Source organism: Chanodichthys erythropterus, chromosome 11 (genome assembly GCF_024489055.1).
Source record: "Chanodichthys erythropterus isolate Z2021 chromosome 11, ASM2448905v1, whole genome shotgun sequence".
NCBI classification, from domain to species: Eukaryota; Metazoa; Chordata; class Actinopteri; order Cypriniformes; family Xenocyprididae; genus Chanodichthys; species Chanodichthys erythropterus.
In genome coordinates, this window is record NC_090231.1 from 59,621,731 (window position 1) to 59,645,238 (window position 23,508).

The following is a 23,508-nucleotide window of genomic DNA, read 5'->3' on the forward strand; positions in this document are numbered from 1 at the left end:
GAGTTTCCTAGCCTGTACAGCCTGGTTAATATTTGGACAAACTTTTGGACCACTGAGATTACTGCCTAAATTGGGTTTATTGTAGTGATAATTATTAGCTGTCACGTTGGGCTATATTAATGTGTTTGTGCTTGATGGAAAGTGGGGATTCAGGGCTACAATTTGGTGTATCACAACTGAAAATCTGAGTCTCCTTTAGGCTCAAGATAACAGGGGTCAAGTATGCCGTGTCGAGGTCATTCAGAGCTTTGTTGTGGATATATTCTCACCAAAATCTTTGTAAATGAGCCAAATCTTAAGCTATTTTCATATATTTTGTATCAAATTAAAGCTGAATATTTGTAGTTTACAAACTACAAATGAACATTACAAGTTTACAAAAGCTACAGCTGCCTGTACAATTTTATTTATTGTTCATTAAAACAAAGTCCAATCAGAATGTGTCTTATATCATTGGAAAGCTTGTGTTGTGCAGTTTCACACGAGCTCAACGCCACTGTTGTACGTTGTTCGCAGGCCGAGAGAACAGGGGTCAAGTGAGGCCTTACAGAGGTCATCCAGTGTTTTGTGATCTAAGGGCATCACAGACCTGTTATTGCTCCATCTCGCATGGCTGAATGCCATTTGTCCCTCTAATGGTGCGTTCACACCGGACGCGAATGAAGCGGTAAGCGCAAGTGATTTACATGTTAAGTCAATGCAAAGACGCGAATTGAAATGTTCAAGCGTCCAACTACGCGCGAATAGCGCGATTTATTCGCGCAAGTCGCGTCTGGTGTGAACACAGCATAAGAAGTTGGACGCCGAGTAACTATTTAGCATGCCAGAGTCTCGTTCGTTATCGGAATGAACCAGACAAATCGCTCCATCAACTAAGAACGGCCATGCACCACCACCCACAGTATCGAGAAACAGCTTTCAATCTGTCAATCCTTTCCGTGTCCGGGGCGGGTGAGCTTTCCCGTGTTGAGTCAAATTAAGCCGCAGGCTCCACTCCTGGTGGTGCCCTTCCACCAATTCCTTTAAGTTTCAGCTTTGCAACCATACTCCCCCCGGAACCCAAAGACTCTTGGTTTCCCTCACGCTGCCAGGAGGGTCATGGGAATAACGCCGCCTCATTACGGGTCGGCATCGTTTACGGTAGGAACTACGACGGTATCTGATCGTCTTCGAACCTCCGACTTTCGTTCTTGATTAATGAAAACATTCTTGGCAAATGCTTTCCCTCTCATCCGTCTTGCGCCGGTCCAAGAATTTCACCTCTAGCGGCGCAATACAAATGACCCCGGCCGACACCAGGTTCCGGAAACCCACAAAATAGAACCGGAGTCCTATTCCATTATTCCTAGCTGCGGTATTCAGTGCTTTGAACACTCTAATTTTTTTCAAAGTAAACGCTCTGGGCCCCAGGCAATACCTGACGACCCAGCTAAGGGCATCCGGGGGACGCTGAGAGGCAGGAGGACGCGGAGACAAGCGGACCGCCAGCCTGCTCCCGAGAACTACGAGCTTTTTAACTACAGCAACTTTAGTATACGCTATTGGAGCTGGAATTACCGTGGCTGCTGGCACCAGACTTGCCCTCCAATGGGTCCTCGCCCATGGGTTTAGGATACGCTCATTCCAATAACAGGGCCTCGAAAGAGACCTGTATTGTTATTTTTCGTCACTACCTCACCGTGTCGGAAATGGGTAATTTGCGCGCCTGCTGCCTTCCTCGGATGTGGTAGCCATTTCTCAGGCTCCCTCTCCGGAATCGAACCCTGATTCCCCGTTACCCGTGGTCACCATGGTAGGTGCCGGACGTACCAACGACAGTTGATAGGGCAAACATTCGAAAGAGTCGTTGCTGCCGCGGGGGGAGCGCGATCGGCCCGAGGTTATCTAGAGTCAACAAAGCGTCCGGGTGGCACCGCATGGGTTTTGGATCTGATAAATGCACGCGTCACGAGAGGGAGGCTCGGGTTGGCGCCCGTTAGCATGTATTAGCTCTGGAATTGCCACAGTTTTCCAAGTATTGGATGGAGCGATCAAAGGAACCATAACTGATTTAATGAGCCATTCGCAGTTTCACAAACCCTAACCCTATTGAACTAATCTCTTGTACTAACTATATTTTCATGGTTTTTTTTAGACATTTAAAATTCTTTGCAATTAAAAAGGTTAGGCCATCCATCATCATCACAGCCTCCAAAGCCCTGTTGTCCAACAGATCGACCATTAGGTTGTAGAAAATAGATTTTTCAAACATGATACTAGTTATGTGCTACATATGAAAAGGAACAAATATATATTTACATACACAGGTAGTGCAATAACAAAATATAATAAATACATATATAAACAACCATTTCAGTAAACTCTAAAACATATCAACATTAAAAATGTGTTAAAAAACTATGAAAAGCACATAGATGGTGCTAAGTTGTGGTCTGTTCTTGACAGCGGGCCTCTGGAAAGAGGCAAATTTAGGCCTAACTCAACAGTACAGACAGGCGCCACATGTTTCAAAATTAACAATGTTGGTCTCCAGTGAAAGGCCGGAATCTAGGCTACATATTAACCAATCACTGAAGTAAATGTGGTCATGTTGAAGAGAGAGCCAGGCCTAAGAGTCAGGCACAAATCTGCCCTCTTCGGTTAGACCAGGTTAACAATAAATCACCTGGGGAGAATTTTATCCTGCTCACACCCAAAAAATGAACTTTATACTTGCGGTGACCTTTGATTAATCTTGTTAATAAAATAGTATAAAGTCAAATTATTAACACTTTCCCCACCAGCAGTTTATACATGATACCTTACAACATTATTAAACTGAATATATAGTTAACATTTTTATACTTGTATTGATTTTCATTTCATCCCCTATACCTCCTAATAAAAGGAAAAAAAAAATTAAGTTAAACCATAAATATATAAAATAAAAACTTTATTGACACATGTTGTCATAAAGATGCTCTGCAATGACTCTTGAGTTGGTATTCAAACTAGACAATCAGAACAACATTTCTTTTTTGGAATAAATGAATACTACTACGCAAGTAAATGATCAGCATCACAGTGTATTCAATTTGGCAGGCCTGTCCACCTGGGGTCAGAGGTCAGACCATAAAGTTTTCGTATGTATTTCTGCCCAACATTTTCAAATGTATGGTTAATGATTAATACACACATTAAAAGCTTAGCTCTTCGTCTATACTGCAAGCCCAGGCCCACAATTCCAAGACAACCTGGCAGCTGGTGACAAATGTGCTTAACAGCAGGATAAATTAGCCCATGTGTTGGTACAATATAATACAATAGAACGTAAGAGTCTGTCCGGGGAGGTTGTCAATCATCCAGCCACTCCAGCTCCTCTTCCTCCCCATGAAAAGACCTCTTCTTTATGCTGTGGTTGAAGCGGATCTTCTCATCTTTGGAAATGTCCTTTGTGGCCTGAAAGAGCAGGACGTCCCTGTCTCCTTCTGGAAGCTTCACTACACAGTGGCGCGGCTGCACGTTGAAGTTCTTCTTGGAGTGCGTAATCAATCTCCCTTTGGTTTCCAGAGACGGGTGGCACTCACAGGGGAAGGTCTCCGCATCGATGCAGACTTCCTCACTCCCATGTTTGAAGAAAAACAGGTGGCCCAGCTCATCCTGCATCTCTGCCATCTCCCTGCCCTCAGCACCCGTGATCACCTTTCCGTGGAAATCACACAGGATGGAGCCCTTCCCGAAGGCCTTGGTTGCAACAACTCCTGTGGTCAAAAACAACGTTTTCACTTCAGTAAGTACACATTTGTAACAGGAATTATGTTACTACATTTTTTCATTAATGTGCCGTTCATGATGTTATTATATTCATATATCAATTTATACCTTTCTGCCCCCCAAAATCCTTCACAGCCAGACCCGACCATTTCTGACGGGTCACCCCCCTGATGATGGCTGGGTCACTCTGTGCCTGTGCTCTGCTGAGTGGCCTCCACTTCACAATGACGTCCTCTGGACGGGGATGATTGGCCGTCCACCCCTCTGCCTCTATGACTTTAGCCACCTTCGCTGCAGTCGGGGCACATCTTGAGCATTTTGCTGTCAAAGAGAGAACGTTTAAATTAAAATTCAGGTTCACCCTTATGAAACAAAAATATATTGCAGTAATATCATGTAATATATTAGGCAATATATTCTTATATATGGGATTTAATATTTATATTTTCCAATATATTGCAAATATATTTTCCTTTCGTAAGTTCTAAATGTTTCCGTTGGAGCAGATCTAATCATTGGCTAAGAAAGTATCTACACTTACACAGAAGATGTTGCTCGCGCTTGCTGTACTGCAGAGCTCTCCACTTGTCGTAGAAGACTCTGTCGGTGGGGAACCCAGCTTTTGCTCTCTGGGTTTTGTTGGGTGGCTGGCCAGTGATTCCTACAGGGAAGGCCTTTAGGAAATCGTCAAAGTCGGGTGTTGGGCTGCTCACCTCTTCTTCCACTCGCCTTCTCTTCTCTGCCCGGGCGCCGTCTTCAGCAGAGTCGCTGCAACATTGAAAAGGTTTCACGGTTACACACCGACAAACTGACGGATGAGCGTTGAGAGACATTATAATTATAACTGTTTCAGATAATTACATACCGACTCAGGGAGTTGAGCAGGTTCGCGGTCGCCACCACAAACTCCAGGGGCTTCATTCGGTAGTATTTATTTGCCACTGCCGTCGAATGGGCCATGTAGTGTGCGGCAGACGCCTTCTGCTCCTCTGTGAGGTTTGCAGCCGCATCTGTCTCCACGCTCCTGCGTACCTGCTGGCTTTTGATGTTGGGCAGTTTGTAGCTGCAATGGGGCAGAAATATCAGATGAAACTCCCAAACTTGAATTATATCATTTTCTACAGGCTGATTCGTTTAATAAATGCACAAATGTAACAGATATTTTTGGACTTATGGACTGCTGTTAACACTTACTGTGCGTGCAGACGACAGAGGTCGTTGGTTGCACTCCTGATCTTCGTGCCCGATGTTGAAACAAACAACCTGTTTCCATGATCTAAATCCGGCCGGATGCAGTCAGGGCGAATCCAGGTGTAGTATGCGTCCAGCATCTGCAGAGACAAACAAAACAAAATCTGTTAAAAGGTGCCCAAGAATGCTTTTTCACAAGATGTAATATAAGTCTAAGGTGTCCCCTGAATGTGTGTGAAGTTTCAGCTCAAAATACCCCATAGATTTTTTTAAATTAATTTTTTTAACTGCCTATTTTGGGGCATCATTAACAATGCACTGATTAACACTCGGCGCCGCCCCTTTAAATCTCGCGCTCCCTGCCACACGAGCTCTCGCATTTACAAAGTTCACACAGCTAATATAACCCTCAAATGGATCTTTACAAGATGTTCATCATGCATGCTGTATGCATGCTTCGAATTATGTGAGTAAAGTATTTATTTGGATGTTAACGTTTGATTTTGCATGAGTTTGAGGCTGTGCTCCGTGGCTAACGGCTAATGCTACACTGTTGGAGAGATTTATAAAGAATGAAGTTGTGTTTATGAATTATACAGACTGCAAGTGTTTAAAAATGAAAATAGCGACGGCTCTTGTCTCTGTGAATACAGTAAGAAACGATGGTAACTTTAACCACATTTAACAGTACATTAGCAACATGCTAACGAAACATTTAGAAAGACAATTTACAAATATCACTAAAAACATCATGATATCATGGATCATGTCAGTTATTATTGCTCCATCTGCCATTTTTTGCTGTTGTTATTGCTTGCTTACCTAGTCTGATGATTCAGCTGTGCACAGATCCAGATGTTAATACTGGCTGCTCTTGTGTAATGCCTTGAACATGGGCTGGCATATGCAAATATTGGGGGCATACATATTAATGATCCCGACTGTTACATAACAGTCGGTGTTATGTTGAGATTTGCCTGTTCTTCGGAGATCTTTTAAACAAATGAGATTTATATAAGGAGGAGGAAACAATGGAGTTTGAGACTCACTGTATGTCTTTTCCATGTACTGAACTCTTGTTATTCAACTATGCCGAGATAAATTCAATGTTTGAATCTAGGGCACCTTTAATAACTGTTGGTTCATTGCTGGCGTTACTGTATTTTATGGTAAGGCAATTTAGCCTGTACAAAGTGTACTTACTGCTGCCTCCTCCATTGTTAGGGCAGTCTTGTGTTCGCTGACAGCCACACACACCTTTCCCCCAGAATTTTTCCGTTCATCCCACTCTGCTGTCTGAGAAAAAATAAAACTCACAGAGTGAATAACTGACATAAACGTCCTCTTTGCAGACAACCTAATATAATCTGTTTAGGCTGATGCCCCCACAAAAACTGAGGTCTAAACCACTTACAGTTAATCCCTCCACCGCTCCTGGTCTCTGGAAGTGACCGAGGATCAGGATTGCTTCACAGTAGTAGCGGAAAATGGTCTTTTCCTCTGAAGACACGTGGTCACCTTCCAGCATCCTCCCATAAACGGACAGCATGTCTTTCTTGGCCTTCCGGAGGACTGCCTGGCACTCATGAAGGCTCTTCTCACCCTCAAGGAACCGTTCATACCTAGAATGATATACAAGACAACGATGCGCTGGAGAATTACACACATGTCTGTAGCACATAACCCCAGATGTACAGCCAGCACATAAGTACTATCAACATGGAGGAAGTCATGAAAGAAAACAAAATGGAAGGCAGATTAGCAACTGACCTGATTTTACAAGTGACCTTGCTGTTCAACCTGGAAACTGGCTTTCTGAGGGAAGTGAGGAGGTCGATGTAGGCTTGGCACTTCCAGTAGAAGTCAGCATCTGCTGCAACCAAGTTGAGGTGGGTCTTCAGATACTGAACAAACTGGATCATGTTCTTGATGTAGTTCAGTATGGTGGCTGGGCCCATGTCAGCGCGCTGGAGTTGGGTGAGGAAGTCCTTGGTCTCAGTGGACTTTAGCAGGAAGTCTAAGGTGACTTCATCCCCACTTGGCTGGATGTATCTCAGCATCCTGGAGACGTTGTCTATCTGCGATGAGGAAAAAGAGAAGTGCGAGATGATGCAGTTAGAAGAAAAGCCACACACCCCCGAGAGCAATACGGAGCAGACTAAAAAGAAACAGAAACGGGATGTATCTTACCACCTGCTGGCAGTTTGTGACCTGCAGGGTGTTGATCAAGTAGCCCTTGAAGTCTGTCAACATGGCCTCTTCTGCAGGGAATTTTTGATAGAGCCCCATGTTCATCATTTTGACCCGGACACCTGGGCTCGTCTGTGCTTGATCTCTGAAAAAAAAATACAGACAGAAGAAAATGAGCTCAAAGCAACCTTACAGTTTTTGCACTGTTGTGTGTGAGGTTTAGAACGTACTCTTGCCATGTTCGGTCACTTGGATCGGTGGTGCTGCCTTCAGAGCTGCTGTCCTCCGAAACCAAGACACCACCGGCTGCTCCAGAAAGGCCACTGGCTGTGGGAACGACAGCTGTGCTGCTGGACGGCTCTTCGGGTTCCAGGTCTGCCTGGTTAGGAGCGTTGGCCACGAAAAACTTTCTTTGGCGCAGCTCTTCCAGAAGAGCCAGCCTAGATGGTCTGTGGGGGTAACGTTTAACCATCTCCTTGTAGTCCCAGTTTCTGGCTTCCCGTGTCCACGCCTTGGTGGACTCCTTGGCCCTGTTCGCCTCCTCCAGCCGTTCTTCGGGTGTACTATTCCTCATGCAGACCCTGCTCAGGTGCGTCGTCAGCATTTCCTGTGGTTTTTCACACAGCAAGCAGTGAACGATGCGACGGTCAGATTTCTGGCTGTGAGACAAAGCAGACACACCAAAGATTAGAAATGTGAAAATGAATGAAGACAGAGCATTCTTAACACAGAGGCCTGATGTGACCCTTAACCAGCAAAACTGATCATATAACCAGAACCGGTTTTTCAGCCTTCTTACCACAGAGGCCATTGTGTGTGCTAATGTGGCTGACCAATTCACACCTAACCCTTGACCTATTTTAGTTTAGGGATGAGAAACAAGTCTTACTAAGAAAAGAAAAGTTGACTTAACTTAAAATTATAAGGCAACTTGATGCACAGCTTTTTTGAGTTTACTCAAGTATAGAGTTTATTTAACTGATGTTATAGTTGAGTAAACTCAAAGCTGTGCAGCAAGTTGCCTTATAATTGTAGGTTAAGTCAACTTTTTTTAAAGTGTAGAAAAACAAAGAGGGAAACCTATCCTTTAGTTTTTCACAATTTGCTCAAGATATCATGTTTTTATCCATACTATGTCAACTGGCATATAACAATAACAGGCAATAACAAGCAAATAGCTTACAATAACAAACAAATAGGCAAATAACAGCATATATCAATAACATGGAAAAAAGTTTGGATCAGACACAACACAAATAGGAAAAATCAACTAGAGAAAAGAAATTTGAACTTACATGTTGGATTCTGATGCCATTTTCAAGTGTCAACTTCAAAGTTCAAGATGTCCTTGCAGAGGTCAAAAGGTGGTATCCGTAATCTGATTTGAAAACAAAGTGAATGTGATTCACTACCTGCAGTGTGTATATACTCCCAGTTGTGTGAGGTCATCGTCAAGCAGACCAATCAGGTTGATTGCTATTGTTTATCGGGTGGGAGGCCCCAGCATCTGGAAAATAATCAGTCTGTTGTAAATCTTGAGAGATATAAGGTCAAAAATAAAACAAAAACAACACATAAGAATATATTTATTAAATGTATAAAATGTTTTTGGAATGCTCCCCTGGGGAAATTTTCTCCTGGTCTGACCCAAAAAATGAACTTTATACTTGGTGACCTTTGATTAATCTTGTTAATAAAATGGTATAAAGTCAAATTATTAACACTTTCCCCACCAGCAGTTTGTACAGGATACCTTACAACATTATTAAATTGAATATATAGTTAATGTTTTTATATTTCTATTGATTTTCATTTGACTTGATCAAGAAAAAAAAATTAAAAAAAATAAAATAAAAACTTTAGAACATCTCATTTGTCAAAGGTTCTCCTAGTTTGTTATAAGACACACAGTTAACTGTTTCCAGAGTTGACCTGCAATGACCATTAAGTAGGTACTGAAACTAGATAATCAGACCTTGCCCCCACCAGCCTGAAAAGGTGTGAAAGTCTGTAATCAGCACTTTAATTCAGAAGTTTGGAGTGAGTCGTTGTGTTTAAAATGGGCCCATTTTCATCCTGTTATTAGCCCATTCACCAATCAGGTCGTTTAAAATCTGCAAAGTGGTCAATAAAGGTGAGCCTCAGAGGCACCAGTTACTCAGTTCTTCAAGGCAAAGATTACTAGATAATCCACAGGAGAGACCAGGAACATACACCAACACATACTTGAACAATACCAAACCACACAAGACTAGAAACACAGGGTTTATATACAAGGGCTAAAAAGCAGGGTGATTAGAAACAGCTGGGTGTGATGATTATGTGATGAGTTGCTATGGTGACAAACTGGTGGTGGGAAATAGAACTACAACAAGTCCAACAATGAGTCCAAAACGGAGTGCACATGTAACAAGAATATGCAGTTAGGTGGTATGCAATATACAGTACAGTCTTGTTTGGAACCACTAAGATTTTTAATGTTTTTAAAAGAAGTTTCGTCTCACCAAGGCTACATTTATTTAATTAAAAATACAGTAAAAACAGTAATATTGTGAAATATTATTACAATTTAAAATAACTGTTTTCTATTTGAATATATTTGACAAAGTAATTTATTCATGTGATCAAAGCTGAATTTTCAGCATCATTACTCCAGTCTTCAGTGTCCAGCCTGGTCTCATTGTTAATACGTAGTTATTAATACGTAACTTTAAAAGACACAAAACGTACATATTTGTACGTTTTGAATGGTGCTAAAACGTACAAATACTGACGTAATTATGGCACCCAAACGTAAACATACTTACGTTTTTACTGCGAATAAAACGTAAAATATTTACGAATCTTTCATGTCATAAAAATATATGTATAAAATATATATAAATGTTCCCTTTTTAACATTTTTAGATGAATGTAATATCCCTAAACCCCACCCCACCCCGAACCTAAACCTACCCATTTTATACATAATGTTAAAAGAATAAATCATAATTGACAGAAATGTGTAGGAAAATGCCAATTTTAGTAAAAATATGACATTAAAACGATATTTTGAGCCACTTATCCTACACCTTCCCCTAAACCTACCCATAACAATTTCTTAAAACTACATACATAAATGAAAAACAGACAAACAAGCGTAACATTAATCACAATCATTTATTTTTTGCAAATATGTCAAAAGTGGTACCAAAAGTTAAAAGGATGATGAGTTCCAGTCGCAGTCCTCTCTGGCTGTAACGTAATAGTTTTTATAGGGTACAGAGCAGAATATAATTTATTAATCCGTGAAATTATGAATCTGTCTTCTCTCTGTGAAGGCGCGCACTCATTTCAAATGTCAATCCACTGAAACACGGCATATCGCAATCTGCGACGAAGCAGGTAAGAACCAATGAGCGTTCGATATCAGTGCCGTAAACCATGTCGTAACGCTTCTCGAGGGTGGCGCAGGCGCACTGGCGCTATTTTTTAAATTTGAATCATAACGTGCGCGGGTTTTGACTGTGACGGTCGCTGTTGCTGAGAATGAAGGTGAAGATCGACAGATAAAGGGCTGAATTTGAATCTGTTCCTCGCAAACATATGGATTCTAAAGATATGGAGTACAGCAAACAAATAAAATGGGTGTGATTTGTTAATTTATGTTGTGCTTTGGTGTATCTTATGGTTGTATTGTCAATCACTGCATAGGAAAAAAATCGCACAGCAAAATATTACAAAACGATTATAGAAATGTTATTCATTTTAAGGTTTCAAAGTGTAGTCTCGTTTAACATTATGTAACGTTAATGACAATTGAACACAACATATTTGAATCATTAAAGCCAAGATTTTAATATTAATACATGGTAATTCATATACATTCACACTTTACGTTAGATGTTTTACGTTTTTAAGCTGCTAATACGTAAGTATTTGTACGCTTTAGTGCTATAAATACGTCAATGTTGTACGTTTTTGTGTGTATGAAAACGTTAGTAAATGTACGTGTGGTAGAACCACACTTCACGTAAAAATACACACGTATTCTCATGAGATCACGTTGCAGTGTCACATGATCCTTCAGAAATCATTCTGATATGATGATTTGCTGCTCAAGAAACATTTAATGTGTACAATTGTACAAAATATTTCAGGATTATTTGATGAATAGAAATTTGAAAAGAACAGTGTTTATCTGAAATCTAATCTTTTGTAACATTATAAATGTCTTTACTGTAACTTTTGATTGATTTAATGCATCCTTGCTGAATAAAAGTATTAATTTCTTTAATTTCTTTTAAAAAAAATAAAAATAAAAATTCTTACTGACCCCAAACTTTTGAACGGTAGTGTATAATGCTACAAAAGCTTTGTATTTCAGATAAATGCTGTTCTTTTGAACTTTCTATTCATCAAGGAATCCTGAAAAAAAAGTACACAACTGTTTTCAACATTGAAAATAATCAGAAATGTTTCTTGAGCAGCAAATCATCATATTAGAATGATTTCTGAAGGATCATGTGACACTGAAGACTGGAGTAATGATGCTGAAAATTCAGCTTTGATCACAGGAATAAATTACTTTGTCAAATATATTTAAATAGTACACAGTTATTTTAAATTGTAATAATATTTCACAATATTACTGTTTTTACTGTATTTTTAATTAAATAAGTGTAGCCTTGGTGAGCAGACGAAACTTCTTTTAAAAACATTAAAAATCTTAGTGGTTCCAAACTTTTGGACTGTACTTTACAATACACTTTCTTTAGAATCTTATCAGGGTCAGAGGTCAGATCTCTTAAAGTTTTCGGTATGCATTAACTTCATATCTGATCTCCACAGATGTTGGACGCATACTTCCAGAAGATTCGTTCAGGATGTCTGCAGGACAGTCAGGACGACCAGGGCAGATTTTTCCTGTCCAAACAGGGGCTGCCAGTTGGCAACGTCACGAGCGACCTCAGGCGTCTGCATGAACAGTGAGTTTTAGCAGAATCATATATAATAGTGTATGCATTTATATGCACTGTACCGAGAAATATAAAATAATTAAGTTGATAGTCTGGCTTATGTACTACATAAAGTTCAAATAATATTATTTTCTGTAAGAAAAATACACTGAAAGAATTGAGTTTAATCTGAGATTTGTTCTTCATTGCAGGTATGATTTACCAAGCTTTTCAAGCCAGAAGAGCCCAAATTACTATGGCATGGTATGTGTCATCATCCAAAACACACAACATTCATATATTTTGTGTTTGTTCAAACTTTTTAAAAAAATGAATACATATTTCTATAATCAAAGTAACATAATTCGCATTATGGACAAGGATTTTAATTTAACATGTGTCTTTGACAGCCCAGTGTTCAAGACGGCCCCCGTCTGTCAGCAAAGTGTCACTGCTGATCCAAAAAGACGGTTGGACTGTCAAAGTGTGACGCCAAAATGAATGGGAGTCAATGGGTGTTCTGCTACAAGATGGCGGCACGCGGCCGACTTCAACTTCCGGTCGACTTCCTTGGGCACTGATGCTTCCTTCCAGGGACGTGCACAGACATTTTGGGGGGCAGGGGCTCAAGTGGTAAAAAGGGCACTTCTCATAATTATTTATTTTAAAAATAATGAACCCTTAAATATATTAAGACAACTCTGACTTTCCTTACCAATTTATTTTAATTCCTTCACACTCACAGAATTGTTTTATACTCCACAGATTTCTACAAAATAATCAGTTCACACAGAGACCATGTTCTTCTTTAGTATTCACTAGGTTTATCACAAGAGAAGGCAACAGCAACTAGCAAGTAGCTATATATTTTGAATAAATGACTGCACCAAGGAGAAGGACATAGTTTCACTAATAATTTATTTTGCACAAATCAGTAAATCGTTTTAATTATTTCGGTGTTATTGGATTGCTTTCATGAAGTGGACAATTTTTAGATTTTGGTCCATTTTTGCTTCCATGTCTTTTACTCTAATGAAAAGAAAACTTAACCCTAACCCTATACACATTTAGATTAAGCGTACTACCATCCATCTTTTTGCATCTGTAGATTTCTTCTAAATTAAACAAAAACTGTTAATGCTTAATGCATTATATATTATAAAATAGGCTACCATGATTAAAAATATATTTTTAGTAAAATAATAATATTCGGCCACTTCTTTGTGATAGAAATGCTACAGCCACTGTAATTTCTTCAACAAGAATATGTGGACATCAAACATGCAAAGAGAGAGCAATTGATGTATTACCCTGTGTAAGCGTAGATTTAAGAATAACATTATGTAGCTGATGCTGTATTATCATGATTTTTAAATAGTTTTAACAAACCATGCATCCTTAGAAAACTGTCTAATAATGCGGTTCATGGATGTGCGTCCGTGCTCCTCTTCTGGTATTGACAGCCCAACCGATATCTTTACCATGGTTCAAAACGCAATGCATAGCACAATAAAATAACTGAAATTATAATATGACATAGATTTCATTAGTATCAAATCAGGCAAATGTGTCGATGGTGGTCAAACTATTAATGCAGCGTTAAATGTATAAATAACTCTTAAATAGCCAGAACTTTCAGGTTTGTGAACAAATAGCCTACCTGAAAGAAATGCATCCATCTAGGGTTTTTTTTCTTTTTCGCTTCTCATCGCCAGACAGCAGTTGCTTTTTCGCGGGAATAGTTGTCACAAGTTTTCAGCCAGCAGCAAACATGAGGTTAGGTGGGGCGGGGCGCGCGCTCGAGCGGGCATGAATGGCGTGTTGCGGAGTGAGCTAGGGCATCTGAAATCGACAAAGCCGACCTGATTTAGTATTTTGTTTTATTCAGTAAATATATTTGTTTGACAGGGAAGCTGTGCACAAACAGGAATATATATTCATTTATTAAAAAAAAAAAAAAAAAAAGAAGCACCCCAGAAAAAAGGGCACTTTCTCTCGAGGAAGAAAAAGGGCAGGTGCTCAAGCCCCTTTTTTGTCTATGTGTGCACGTGCCTGCTTCCTTCAAAAATCGATCTGAGGAAGGTATCTCAGGAAACAGGAAGTGAAGCTAACATTGGATTCGGACATACCTTGATGCTTTCCTACCTTGAATTGTGTCCTCAGAAGGCAGCATTTTCCAGTTTTCGGACGCAGCCATTGTTTTATTTCTTTTTTTGTAATAAATGAATACTACTAAGCAAGTTGTGTGCCAACCGCCAAGAAAAACGAAGAAGAACCATATGCAAAGCATGCTGGGAGTCTCGCGTTCAGGTGTGCGGCGTTCTAGGTGCTATTTCTGTTGGATTAGAAATAATACACAGAGAAGCAACACTCTCGCGTTCTTGAAGCGCAGCCGCCATTTTGATTCGGACCCGCTGGTTTTCGGCAAATATCTCCGCGAAAACAGCACCGAAAACCATGAACAATGTACCGTTCTTTTCAGCAAGACGAGACGTTTACAAAGAGCTAAGCAAACGACGGATACATCGTGTTTCCGCCGAGTTATTTCGCCGTGGGTTACCGTCGCGTCCAGGCCAAGCCAGAGGCCTGCTTTCAGCGCCTATCACACGGGAGTGTTTGTTTAAGGAGAAGGTGAGTGGCTTTTCATTTGTAACGAACATTAATAACTGAAAACATCTAGGTGATACAGATGATGATGATGATGATGATAACAGTGAAGACGACACATAATGACAGGTAGCCAAAGAGAACAGGCCTGATGAGACATGTAGTATAAAGAGACATGTATAGACATGCAATATTTATTATTCGTGCTATTATTTGTGTGTGTATTCACTTTTTCTTTTCTTCTGTTGTTAGTGGAAATGATTAGGATGGGCTTGGTGGTGAGAAACACCTTCACTCCTTCCTGCAGCATCTTCTGTTCCTCAGAGTGCCACATTTTGAGCCAGAAACGGAGCCAACATCTGGACACTGCTCTGGTGATGAGTCCTATTAGAGATAAAGTGTCACATCATCCTTCACAGAAAGCATATGCAGAAATTAGACATGATTTTGAGATAAGAAAAAAAGGTACCTTAAATGTCTCTCTCTCTCTCTCTCTCTCACACACACACACACACACACACACACACACACACACACACACACACACACGAACAGAAAAACAAATCAGTAAATTTTGAAGAACAAAATAGGTTAGAAGGGTAGGATTTGCATTTAATTTTAGTTAATTTACTGTCATTACTAGGTTCTAATGTAACATGTGTATTTAGGTTTGACAGTATGTTCATCTATTTTAACGAGTTTACACATATTTTCACACGTATGCATTAGTAAATAACTCCTTTTCAATATTTTCCAGGATGCAGAGTGGGTGAGCAGGACTGAGCTGGGTGACAGATCTGTGTACCATGTATTTCCTACATAAATACATAAATAAATAAACCTTTAGGACATCGTTCTCATTTTGTATGTTGACGCGTGTTGTAAAGTTGCTCCTTGTTTGTTATATTAGGCACCCTAAGGTGGCAGAGATCAGTGTCAAAATGTTTTCTAACTGTTCAAAGACACACAAACTTTATTGACTTGAATGTATGTTTAACGTTTTTATACTGGTGAATTTTTCCACCGCCTTTGTTCACTTTGAGAAACAAATTTAATTAAAGCTGCAAGCAGCGTTGAGAGGGCCCTCGCACCCGGGCTCACCGCCACCCGTTGGCCTCAGGAAAACAGTGAACAGTGGGCGTCATGCATTTAAGTGAGTGAATACAGGAGAATTACGCCAAAGTCATTTCGAAATGCCACACTTCCTGCGGCCAACAGGTGGCGCTTTCACCATAACTGAATTTTGCCATGTTGATTTCTTCAGGCCCGGACTATCATTGAACACGTGAAGTTTGAAGCAGATCGGACATTGTATGCCTGAGTAACAACAACTTCCTGTTCTTTTGTGGCGTTAATCGCATAAATTAGCACTCAGCCAAGTGTTGCATGATTTAACGTGTCTCTAGCATGTTTGGTACTTCGTGGCATAATGAAATGTGACTCTGGTAGTGAATTACATCCTGAAGCATGCCATTTCCTGTTGCCAGCAGGTGGCGCTATGACTAACTAAATATTGTCATATAGATGTCTTTAGGCCAGGACTCTTATCACACATGTGAAGTTTGGGGCAGATCGGACATTGTATGCCTGAGTTACAGCACAACTTTCATGGCGAAACATCAGACTTTGTCAGGCCGCCAAAGACACGCCCTTCAACGAAAACTCAAGATCTTTGATATTTATCATCGCTAAGGTCTTAAGATTAGACTGACAACATTTGATGTTGATCTGGTTAAATCTCCATGAGGAGTTCATCACAGTGTAAAACATGTCATTTCCTGTTGCCTGCAGGTGGCGCTATGACTGTAACTGAATATTGTTATGAAGATGTCTTCAGGTCAGGACTCTAATAAAACATGTGAAGTTTGTCTGAGTTACAACAACTTCCTTTTTCATGGCGAAAACATCAAACTTTGTCAGGCCGCCACGGACACGCCCTTCAGTGAAAACTCTAGATCTTCGCAATTTAACATCTCAAAGGCCTTAAGATTAGACTGGCCATATTATGATATTGATCTGGTTTAATCTCTATGAGGAGTTAATCCCAGTGTAAAACATGTCATTTCCTGTTGCACCCCGGTGGCGCAATGACTGTAACTGAATATTGTCATATAGATGTCTTCAGGTCAGGACTCTAATAAAACATGTGAAGTTTGGGGCAGATCAGACATTGTATGCCCGAGTTACAACAACTTCCTGTTTCGTGGCGAAACATCAAACTTTGCCAGGCCGCCACGGACACGCCCTTCAGCGAAAACTCTAGATCTTCGCAATTTAACGTCTCAAAGGCCTTTAGATTAGACTGACCAAATATGATGTTGATCTGATTAAAGCTCTAGGAGGAGTTCGTTAAAGTACAACATGTGGAAATGGCAAAAACTGCCAAAATTTTGTAGAGAAAATTCAAAATATCTCACTTCCTGTTGGGTTTACAAACTTTGCACCCAGGGGCTTTTTTGTAGGTATTGGGCTGTTACATCTGTCTACCGAATTTCATAACTGTACGTGAAACGTAGCACGAAGGGCGCTTAATTGAAATTTTGTAGGTGGCGCTATCGAGCCATTTTGCCACACCTAATTCTGAAACCCATATCAGATGTAAATTTTCACCACTTCTGATGCGTGTGCAAAGTTTCATGAGTTTTTGAGAACGTTTAGGCCCTCAAAAATGCGATTCATTTTGGAGAAGAAGAATAATTGGCTGAGCAATTCCAATAGGGTCCTCACACCATCGGTGCTCGGGCCCTAATTAAAATATTACAATTAAACTATTAAAAGAATCCTTTGTTTAACCCTTTAACTGCCCCACCAAGAAAAAGGCATTTGAAAAAAAAAATTGCATTTTTTTATCTCATTATGTCACTAGTTACCACACTCACTGTATTTTTTTTTTCAATACATCCCATAATTTTTTAAATATCGGCCTCTACCAAATGGTTGAGATAGCACTTATAGGTAAAATAAATAAATTCATTCAAATTTATTTAAAACATAATCAAAATAAAAGTTTTATATATTGAACATTGTTTATTTATTGAAATATTCCATAAAATATTTCAGATTTTCATTTTATGACAGGAAATTACGTTTTTTATTTACGATAAACAAAAATAACAAAGTAACAAAACTAAAGACAATACATTCTTTCTGCATTCAAAAACTAAAAACAAAATAGCAAAAGATAGTAATATAATGGCATTTTAGGCTTTTATGATTCAAGAAACGCCATCACATGTGGTAGTGCAACAGGATTTTTCTCTTTTTTTAGACATGAACATTTCTCTTCTCAGACGGTGTGATAATTTGGATCCTCTATTGGGTCATCAACATGACTGAGATTAGAATCAGAATCTGGTTTACTTTGCAGGATAAAGGCAATGATGGCAAAATTGATGAACAAGACAGTGTATGCTTAATTTCACGATAAAGTGTGCGATTAAAAAAAATGAATCTAATGATAGCATTAGAAAATATCTAAATACATGTCAAGAAAAAAAGTACAAATTTTCCTATTCAAGTTTGTCAATTTCTTCTCTTGTATTTTTCTTGCTTTAGCTCTTGTTCTTTATTCAACAAATACCAGGACTGTTCAAATATGTGTGCATTTGATTATTTGGAACAGCTACAATACAGCCTATGCTGTTGCTCCAATGAGAAGACTTTAGGCAGTTGTAAAATTAGACAATATATGCAGTATAAAGGCATCGCTAACCAAATAGATTTTTTTTTTTTTTTAGAGGAAAGTTCTGTTTAGCATTTATTAATATCTTGAAACGAATTAAATTGATTCAAGGCACTTAATTACACTTTCAAACAAACATGTACACAAGCTATAAGCCATTCATTTATAGTAAGCTGTAGCTACAGCGATTTAAGTTTAAAACAGCTTCTACAATAAAAATTCAAGTCTCTTTTGTGTGAGTATATGGGTGGCTCTTAAAAGAGCCTTTGGGTGTGTGGGAGTCTCGGGGACTCTACTTGGAGCTGGTGTACTTGGTGACGGCCTTGGTGCCCTCAGACACGGCGTGTTTGGCCAGCTCACCGGGCAGCAGCAGACGCACGGCGGTCTGGATCTCTCTCGACGTGATGGTGGAGCGCTTGTTGTAGTGAGCGAGACGAGACGCCTCACCGGCGATGCGCTCGAAGATGTCGTTGACGAAAGAGTTCATGATGCCCATCGCCTTGGAGGAGATGCCGGTGTCAGGATGAACCTGCTTCAGCACTTTGTACACGTAGATGGCGTAGCTCTCCTTCCTGGACTTTCTGCGCTTCTTTCCTCCCTTCCCGGCGGTCTTCGTGACGGCCTTCTTGGAGCCCTTCTTAGGCGCGGACTTGGCTGGTTCAGGCATGATGCTGAATGATCGCAGAACTGACGAATCAATGTGACTCACGAGCGACACAGAGGCTTTTATTCTCTACCATATGCTAATTTACACAGAGAGACGGGATCACCTGACTGCCTGTTTTCATAGGCCACACCCATAAACTCGTGTTTCACTGGACAACTCAAAGCATCACGCGCTGAATGAGAGCCAATCACAGGCTGTTAAATGATAGCCCCGCCCACCGCCAACCGTTTGAGCGACACCCCTCCCCCCAGTTTCCTTTGTTTCATTTCCCGCTCTTTATTTTTGTTTTAATCGGATTGTGAAAAGACAAATATTCTGCAGGATTGAGTTTGAAACTCCATATAGATTGAGAGAATTTTGGAGGAAAGAATGATTAAAAACAAAAAGTATCTTAAAAGCCAATTTGCTGGTCATGTTTAGATTTGTCTTTATTTTGTAAAACACTTTAATTCATGTCTTAAAATATCTGTTTTGTCTCAACAGTAATGTTTTTCTCTCAAATACATTTATATAAGCAAATTAAGTCATAATTTAAGATCTGTCTAAACCCTGTCTGTGAAACTAGGCCTTAATTTCAGAGAAATGTTTCTAAAAACGAAAATATTTTGGTTATAAAGTTTGATCTTAAAAGAGAAATTGAACTCAATTCTAAAAGCAATTAAAATCATAACGAGAACTCCTATAGCCTCCATTTTCTTTTTGATGACTAACATTTTAATGGCTTATTCAGAAGTGTTTTATTGTTTATGAGGTATTCAGACAAGAATCAATATGATCTGATCAGCTCTTTGTGTGTCAGAGTGTGTGGCTCTTAAAAGAGCCGTTGGGTTTGTGTAGTTTCTCCGGGTTTCAGGTGTTTATCCTCCGAAGCCGTACAAGGTTCGTCCCTGTCGCTTCAGCGCGTACACAACATCCATGGCGGTGACGGTCTTTCTCTTGGCGTGCTCGGTGTAGGTGACGGCATCGCGGATAACGTTCTCCAGGAACACCTTCAACACACCGCGGGTCTCCTCGTAGATCAGCCCGGAGATGCGCTTGACGCCGCCGCGGCGAGCCAGACGACGAATGGCGGGTTTGGTGATTCCCTGGATATTATCGCGCAGAACTTTACGGTGACGCTTCGCGCCTCCTTTCCCGAGCCCTTTCCCGCCTTTGCCTCTTCCAGACATGATCACTGAACTCTATCAGACGCTGATGACAAAGAAATGATGAATCAGTGATACAAGGACAACTTTTATGCTTGCTTACAGGACCTGATAGAAACCAGTCTCGAGTCACATGGCGCAACACGCCCCGCCCCTCAAATACAGCCAGAGCACGTGATTTAATCCCATCCTTGGAGGTTTGTTTACCATTTAAATTAAGTTTCACAAAGATTTATTTCACAAAGATCATGTAATTTACAGTTTTACTAGTTTACACTAAAAATGCTGTTGTACAAGCTCAACAAAGTAAACAATGAGGGATATTAAAGTAAAATTATACTGTTGCACATTTATGTTATATCTTGTGTGTGTTTGTACATGTTTTAAGTGTTTTTACCCCTTTAGTAAAGGAAATGTAGAAAACGCAAACAATTGAGACCCAGACAGAATTATTTTAATGTTAAACTTCAGTGCAAAAATCCAGGATTACGTTTGATACTTTCACAACTTCACTGCCTGCATACATTTAAATTTTAATATTGTCCCTAATTACATTTAAAAAATATTCTCAAAATTATGTGCAGCATATACCATCCAGTATGTTTACTAAACTAAAAATGTAGATATGAAATAATTTATCAGGCATTATCACTCTGTGCATGTACTCACTCAAAAGGCATTACTTTATATTATACATTTATGGCATTATTTCACATTCATGAAGTGATAACAGCTTAAATAAAGAGGGTGAAAAAAGCCTCAAACGCTTTTTAATCTACATATATTGACCTCTGACACTTGGGTTTGACACAAACACCAAAACTTCTGCAATAATTACTGTTACTAGAAATGGACTCATTCAGAGCAGTTTTGGTGGCTCTTTGGTGACTTTTTACACACTTTCTCCTATTTCCATTTAGCAAAACTCTTTTTTTTTTTTTTTTTAACGACTACAGCCCCCCCACCCCTAAACCTACCCTTAGTGATTTATAGTGCATACACTTTATGAGTTCCCTGGGATCAAACCTACGATCTCATGATCACATGACCGCATATTGTTATATATTGCAATGCTCTGCCAATTGAGCTATGAGAAACCCAAATTAAGATGCAGATAAAAGAGAACAATGCATTACACTGCGTTCCAAATTATTATGCAATTGACATATCAGTAAGATTTCAGTACAATAAACATTCAGATTTTAGTTTTTCCAAGAAAATGTTTGTTTGTTTATCTATCAGTGTCTTTTTAGATAACTGGTTTCAATCTCAGACAAAATAATTTGCCAGATCTATGGAAACCCTACTTAGAGGTTGTTCCACATTATTAAGCAAGTCACAGTTCTCATGCAATATGGAGAGGAAGATCTTTCTGAAGATGAAAAGCATGAAATGGTGCAATGTTGTGCAAAAGGCATGAAAACAACTAATATTGTGTGAAACTGAATGATGATTATTGAACTATCATAGATTTGTGAGTGATTTAGAGCACAGCAGAACTCAGTCAGATAAAGGCTTATTAATGAAAGTTCCTATCAAAAAAAATAATTGTACTAAAAGGGCAGCTATAAAAAAAAAGCCAGTGTTGATCAGCAAACAGGTATTTGAAGCTTCTGGTGTCTCTGGAGTCTTGAGAAGCTCTCCATGCAGGCTGGCAGTGTCATGATCACTAGTGAGATTGCCCTATCAGCCACTAGAGGGCACTCCATCCCGGACTCTTGTTTTCACCCCTTGGACTTCTTTACCCATAACACACTTACCGGACAATTATCCCATGTCATTACACCCAGCTGTTTTGTGTTTCCTCATCAGTTTCTGTTTTAGTCATGGAGTTTTCAGTTCAGATCACCGGTTTCATTGTGTGTTTTCTTGTGCTTGTTTTGTATGGATTGCTTTACTGGATTTTGACCCTTGCCTGTTTTTGGACTCACGATTTTTGGATTACCCATTAAAAACAACCCCTTGCACTTGGATCTGTCTCTTGTCTCCGTGTCTGCAACATAACAGGCAGTTGTGCGTAAAGATGCATTTTAGACACCACTAACCAAACCTCACAAAGAGAAACATTTACAGTGGGTGTAGAAATACATTTTCAAACAGTTTTATTGCTGTGTTTTTTTTTTTTTTTTTTTTTTTGCAGCATGGGATAGTGCATTGTACAATAGTGCTATGCACTATCCGCCTTTTTATACCATACCCTCAATCTCACTTCCCAGTATTCCAGCCCAAATCATCACCCGCCAGCTCCTTGCTGACGTCACAGTCTTGTTGGAACGTGGAGCCATTCACCAACCATCCAGGAATCCATCCATTTAGACCATCCATTGTAGTACGGCATTAGTCAGTGAATAAAACTATTTAAAAATGAGTCTTCATGTATTTCTAAACCCACTGTAAATGTTTCTCTTTGTGAGCTTTGGTTTGGAGTGGCTGAAATGCATCTTTACGCACAACTGCCAGCCTGATGGAGAGCTTCTCGAGACTCCAGAGACACCAGCAGCTTCAAATACCTGTTTGCTGCTCAACACTGGCTTTTTTATAGTTGCCCTTTTAGTACAATTAATTTTTTTGATAGGAACTTTCCTCAATAAGCCTTTCTGACCGAGTTCTGCTGTGCTCTAAATCACTCACAAATCTTATGATAATTCGATAATCTCAATTCAGTTTCACACAATATTGTTTTCATGCCTTTTGCACAACATTGCACCATTTCGTGCTTTTCATCTTCAGAAAGATCTTTCTCCCTCTCCATATTGCATGAGAACTGTGATTTGCTTAATAATGTGGAACAGCCTCTAAGTAGGGTTTCCATAGATCTGGCAAAATATTTTGTCTGAGATTGATTGATTTATCTAAAAAATTGATTGATTTGTCTAAAAAGACATGGGTAAATAAACGAACAAACATTTTCTTAGAAAAACTAAAATCTGAATGTTTATTGTACAGAAATCTTACTGATTTGTCTCTTGCATAATAATTTGGAATGCAGTGTAAAATGAAAGTATCCTGTTGTCAACTTTAGTAAACGCTCCTATGGGTCGTATTTCAGGGAATTGACAAACAAGCTATATGGCCGTATTGGTTGGAGGACATGCTGTAGTATTTTTTTTGCAGAAAGCCGAACACTTACCAGTTAACAACTTCAGCTTGATTCAGAAATCTTTTTTTTTAAAGCACATGGATCTTTAGTTGGGTAAATATTAGGGTTGTCATCACATGCGATTAATTCAAAATCCTTAACGCATTAAAATATTTTAACGCATATTTAACGCAAAAAAAATATGTATGCATGTGAAATTGCGTCATAACCATAGACTGTAAAAAAAAATATGGACG

General features: G+C 39.5%; 3 protein-coding genes and 1 long non-coding RNA gene across 4 annotated transcripts; 1 reads left to right on the plus strand and 3 right to left on the minus strand.

Annotated features, from left to right (window-relative positions):
* Nucleotides 1-3,074: 3,074 nt before the first annotated feature.
* On the minus strand, nt 3,075-8,560 carry LOC137031024 (uncharacterized). Its single transcript, XM_067401602.1, has 11 exons — nt 8,430-8,560; nt 7,365-7,793; nt 7,135-7,279; nt 6,715-7,022; nt 6,359-6,566; nt 6,148-6,240; nt 4,948-5,084; nt 4,619-4,816; nt 4,295-4,521; nt 3,862-4,074; nt 3,075-3,740 (listed from the first exon to the last, which is right to left on the minus strand). Exons 1-11 carry the CDS (start codon nt 8,447-8,449, stop codon nt 3,334-3,336), a joined length of 2,385 nt encoding a protein of 794 aa, XP_067257703.1. The 5' UTR covers nt 8,450-8,560; the 3' UTR covers nt 3,075-3,333.
* Nucleotides 8,561-13,652: 5,092 nt separating this feature from the next.
* On the plus strand, nt 13,653-16,077 carry LOC137031026 (uncharacterized). Its single transcript, XR_010896489.1, has 3 exons — nt 13,653-14,702; nt 14,931-15,143; nt 15,436-16,077. It is a non-coding gene; the product is annotated as an uncharacterized lncRNA (long non-coding RNA).
* A 1,679-nt stretch (nt 16,078-17,756) lies between these two features.
* On the minus strand, nt 17,757-20,211 carry LOC137031027 (histone H2B-like). Its single transcript, XM_067401603.1, has one exon. It carries the CDS (start codon nt 19,025-19,027, stop codon nt 18,653-18,655), a length of 375 nt encoding a protein of 124 aa, XP_067257704.1. The 5' UTR covers nt 19,028-20,211; the 3' UTR covers nt 17,757-18,652.
* On the minus strand, nt 19,885-20,196 carry LOC137030804 (histone H4). The gene has a single exon (XM_067401237.1). It carries the CDS (start codon nt 20,194-20,196, stop codon nt 19,885-19,887), a length of 312 nt encoding a protein of 103 aa, XP_067257338.1.
* Nucleotides 20,212-23,508: the final 3,297 nt, after the last annotated feature.